The sequence below is a fragment of the Cucurbita maxima genome, unplaced genomic scaffold, assembly GCF_002738345.1.
Source record: "Cucurbita maxima cultivar Rimu unplaced genomic scaffold, Cmax_1.0 Cma_Scf00009, whole genome shotgun sequence".
NCBI classification, from domain to species: domain Eukaryota; kingdom Viridiplantae; phylum Streptophyta; class Magnoliopsida; order Cucurbitales; family Cucurbitaceae; genus Cucurbita; species Cucurbita maxima.
This window is the reverse complement of record NW_019272025.1, coordinates 2,598,346-2,602,847: the sequence shown is the minus strand read 5'-3', so window position 1 is coordinate 2,602,847 and position 4,502 is coordinate 2,598,346. Positions and strand designations below refer to the sequence as shown.

The following is a 4,502-nucleotide window of genomic DNA, read 5'->3' as shown; positions in this document are numbered from 1 at the left end:
TCACGTCAATCCCACGAGTCTCTTATCCATTCTCATTCGATCACGGCAGGGGAGCAAGTAAAAATAGAAAAACTCACATTGGGTTTAGGGATAATCAAGCTCGAATCGATGACTTCCGCCATGTCAAGGCAACACTCTACCGTTGAGTTATATCCCTTCCCTTGCCCTCCATCGAGAGATAGAAATGACTAATCACCGTGTAACCCTAATTGTTGGAAGTTAAATGACATTCCAAATCTAAATATTAAACCAAGAGATTTGGTGAAGTATAATTTTTTAACCAGACTTAAAAATTTCGAAACATTAATTGAAAAACCGGGNAAATAAAAGTCCGGTGGTGGAAGTAACGTCGAGATTGGATTCCGGTAGGACTCTGATACTACCTCGTGGAATTATCGGACTTTGATGGGTGTGTTGGCCTTCGTAAGTTGTAACGACGGTCGATTGGTCGTTGGACAATCGCTCCACTCTCTTCTTCACACCACACCCTACCGTAGTACAACGGTAATAGCTTCTGTTTTATCAGTATAACGATTTCATCATGAATAATGATTCAAAGTAAAAAAATATCATATTATTATGAAAATATGAAGAAGACAAACCTAGGGTAAGGACTGTTCTTCACGGCTTTTTGACCGTACTTTCGCCACCGATACCCATCGTCGAGATGATCGATATCACTCTTTGTCATGAAAGCAAATCTCGGCTCTCTTTGCTTCTTCTGGTTCTTCTTTTTTGGCTTCAACCTAAACTCAAATATCTTAAAAAAAAAAAAAAAAAAAAAAAAGTGATTAAATGGTTGTAGGTTGATTTAATGATTTTGAAAGTTATTGTTTAAATTTGCTACCTAAAAGATGCTTATGCTATAAAAATCAAATGTATTTTTATTAATTTAGAATAAACTTAATTTAAAAATATTGAAAATTAAATCCTCGTCAGCAAGCTTAATTTGTCCACGCTTGCAAAATGGATCAAAACTGTAGCTTCTCAACTGTCATAACGATATTGCTCCAATGACGAAACTACCCCTGTACTATAAAACCAAAAGACTGTCAAATGCCCCTCCTCCTGCCTGTTGCTTCCTCCCATTCTTTCGATGTCGAGCCCTCACCATTTTCATATTAGACGAAGTCTCGATTCCTTCGCCAGTTTTTTGCGCCATTCTCCTCAAATCCAAAATCTCAAAGCCATTAAGAAGCTTCACGCCCAACTGCTTAGAACCCACTTCCAATTTTCCTCCCCAGATCTTCACTCTAAGCTTATACTATCCTACTCCCAAACCATCCCCAATTTTGATGCGCAAAGCTTAAGCAGCTTCTTCAAATGCATAATCCCCAGAAGTTCTTTAACCTTTAACGTAATGATTTCTGACTTTTATCGACATGGGTTTCCAGATTTTTCGTTAATGGCGTTGTCTTTCATGCATTCCAATGGGGTTCCTATCGATACGTATGCCCTTTGCAGCTCTTTGAGTGCTTGTTCTCTTGTTCAGAATGTGGTGTATGGAAAACAGATGCACGCCTTCGTGGGGAAATCAGGTTGGTTATGTAGTGTTTTTGTGGGGAGTGCGATTGTCGACATGTATGCAAAAAATTCGCTGATTAATGATGCAGTTAAAGTGTTCGATGAAATTCCTGTGAAGAATACGGTGTGCGCAAATGCATTATTGGCTGGATATGGCGACGCTAGCATGTGGTTTGATGGACTTGAATTGCTACGGAAGATGCACGTTTTGGATTTGAAGTATGACCGGTTCACTCTATCAGCTTCTTTACGTGCGTGCACTGGTTTATCTGCAATTGCTTTAGGTAAGCAAGTGCATGCTTATCTACTACGAACGGTTTATGATATTTCGAGTGATGTTCATCTTCAAAGCACATTAATTGAAATGTATGGGAAGAGTGGCATGGTGGAAAAAGCATGGAATGTGTTCGTTTTCGCAGGACTTGGACAAAAAGAAGATGGGAAAAGGGATATTATAATGTGGACTTCTATGCTTAGTGCATATGGTAGAAACGGATGTTACATAAGAGTAATTGAATTGTACAACCAGATGTTGATGGAAGGGATCAAACCAGATAGGGTGGCTTTTGTGACAGTGATATCAGCTTGTGGTCACACTGGTCAGGTGAATCTTGGAGTCAAATATTTTGACTCCATGCAGAGTGTTTTTGGGTTGGAACCTGGTCAAGAGCACTATAGTTGTTTGGTTGACTTGCTCTGTAGATCTGGGGAATTGGAAAAAGCATGGAAGCTTGTAAGTGGTATGAAAAGTAGCGATTACAATGTACCTCTATGGGGTGCTTTACTCCGAGCTTGCTTGGAACATGGAAATATTAAGTTGGGTAATTTGGCAGCTCGTAGGGCACTTGAATTGGATCCTACGAACGCTGGGATATTCGTTATGCTATCAAATCTGTATTCTGGTTTTGGCTTGTGGAATGAGATAGAGCATTTGAGGGAATTTGTGAGAAGGGAAGGGCTGCATAAAGGTGTTGGATGTAGCTGGATAGAGACCACAAGTTGAGCATTTCTCAAATAACCTTACGTAAATGTTAAACTGCTCTGAGAGAGAGTGTAGGGGGTCTCTTCTCATTGGGCCCGCTTGGATATTTGGGCTAGGTCAAGCCAGTTCGTAAAGAAGCTAGTTCAAGATTGATTGCTTATTGAAAACGAACCCCCAGTGAAAAAAGAAATTCAATTAGGCCTTAGCTTAGGTGCCCATTCCTAAAGCCATGAGAATTGGTCAGAAAAACGTTATAATAAGGAATCGGAGGAGGATTTGACGATTTTTTCCAGTAACTTTGTTTTATGGGAAATGGTTTCTTGTGAGGTGCTATGATGAAAATTGTTTCATTGAGCCTTAGAGAGTAGCTTGTATCATTGTTATCCAGCATCACTGCTCAATTGTCATGCTATATAACACAGAGAGTTCTCAACTTTAGTGAGCAAAATAAGAGGGTGAAATTACAAGTTCTCAGATTATTCATGAGATCTCGGATCTCCCTCTACCTAGTTCAGTGTATAACTCTCGCTGCCGCCACCATCTGCTTTATATTTTTTGTAACTTCCTTAGTTCCCATATGTACAAAGATGCTTCCCAGTCATGTTAACTTGCTAGTCAAACACATACCCTCCCTTCTTCCTCGTAAAGCACGTAATCTTGGCATTTTGCCAATTCAATCATCAAATTACCTGGTGGCCTTGGCTCTCCTCTCCCTGTCCTCGCCATATACCTCTTGTTAGGAACTACGAATCTCCACAATGATATGATATTGTCCACTTTGAGCATAAGCTCTCGTGACTTTGCTTTGGGCTTCCCCAAAAGGCCTCATACCAATGGAGATGTATTCCTTACTTATAAACTCATGATCCTTCCCTAAATTAGCCAATGTGGGACTCCCTCCCAACAATCTTCAACACACCTTGCTATCTATAGTTTTGTATTTCAACTTTTACCATGCAACAAAGTAACTGAGAATATTACGTCAATGCCGGGCCAGTTAGAAGACGCTGCGAAAAAAAAAACAGAACAGTGCTAACAAAGATTATATATCAGGCCAGGTACAGGTACTTATGAATTTGTTTTTAGATAATTTATACAGCTTGCAGCACCTTAACATGGGTCAGGCTGAATTTTTCCCTTTCATTAATAGTAGTTGTATTTGTCCATTTTGAGATCCTGAATGATATGCACTCCTAACAAATGTTTGTACCGTTGGACTTAGCAAATGTCTGGTCCCTTCAGTCTGATCCCCATCTCATCCATTAGCATCACTGCTTTCTTCAGTATGCTGAATTGCTTATAGCTTCTCGATGATGTCTGCTTGAAAGAGCTTCACATCTTTGTTGACGTTTTCGTTTGAACAAATAATTGAATGAAGCATTTATTTTTAGTTTCTCAATTGGTGCCCTTCTCGAAGTGGTGTGGTTTTCCTATCAGGAATATGTTTTAAGTCATTACTTATTTAGATTTTTTGCGTCATTGATTAGACTCAATTGGTCTCATTTTTTTCTGCTGACAGAGAGGATAACACGATGCAACTTGTCATTGAATATATTTTTCATTTAATGTTCTCTATCCCACAAGTTCTAAATGGCTGAATAAATCTGAACGGCTAGGATGATCCTAAACTTTGAGTTCCCCATTCTGTAATAGTTGTATAATCTTTATTTTTGCTACGTTTACATGATGTGATACTTAATGCTTCTAACAAGCTTCTTGATCTAAGTTGTGAGATGGCCTCCTTGTCATAGCTTATACTTTATAAGTTCAAATTGTTTTGTGCATTCTTAGCCTTAACGGGGGACTTCCTGCCCAATATCCACGAGTTTCACTTTACAGATGAAAGGAAGTATTAGTCTATTCGTTTTCCATGATGGTTTGATGAGCCTGTAAGCCGTTAATCTTGCTGAGATGACTTTTTTTTTTTTTTTTTTTTTTTTTTTTTTTTTTTTTTTTTTTTTTTTTTTTTTTTTTTTTTTTTTTTTTTTTTTTTTTT

The 4,502-nt window shown here is 38.5% G+C and overlaps 1 protein-coding gene across 1 annotated transcript in view; it reads left to right on the top strand.

The window, feature by feature from the left end:
* The first annotated feature begins 1,106 nt into the window (after nt 1-1,106).
* Nucleotides 1,107-4,502, top strand: part of LOC111484258 (pentatricopeptide repeat-containing protein At1g50270-like) — a 7,493-nt gene continuing 4,097 nt past the window's right edge. Inside the window, exon 1 of the mRNA XM_023130786.1 lies at nt 1,107-3,564. Within this exon, the coding sequence (XP_022986554.1) occupies nt 1,361-2,527 (1,167 nt within the window). The 5' untranslated portion in view covers nt 1,107-1,360 and the 3' untranslated portion in view covers nt 2,528-3,564. The remainder of the gene's footprint in view (nt 3,565-4,502) is intronic.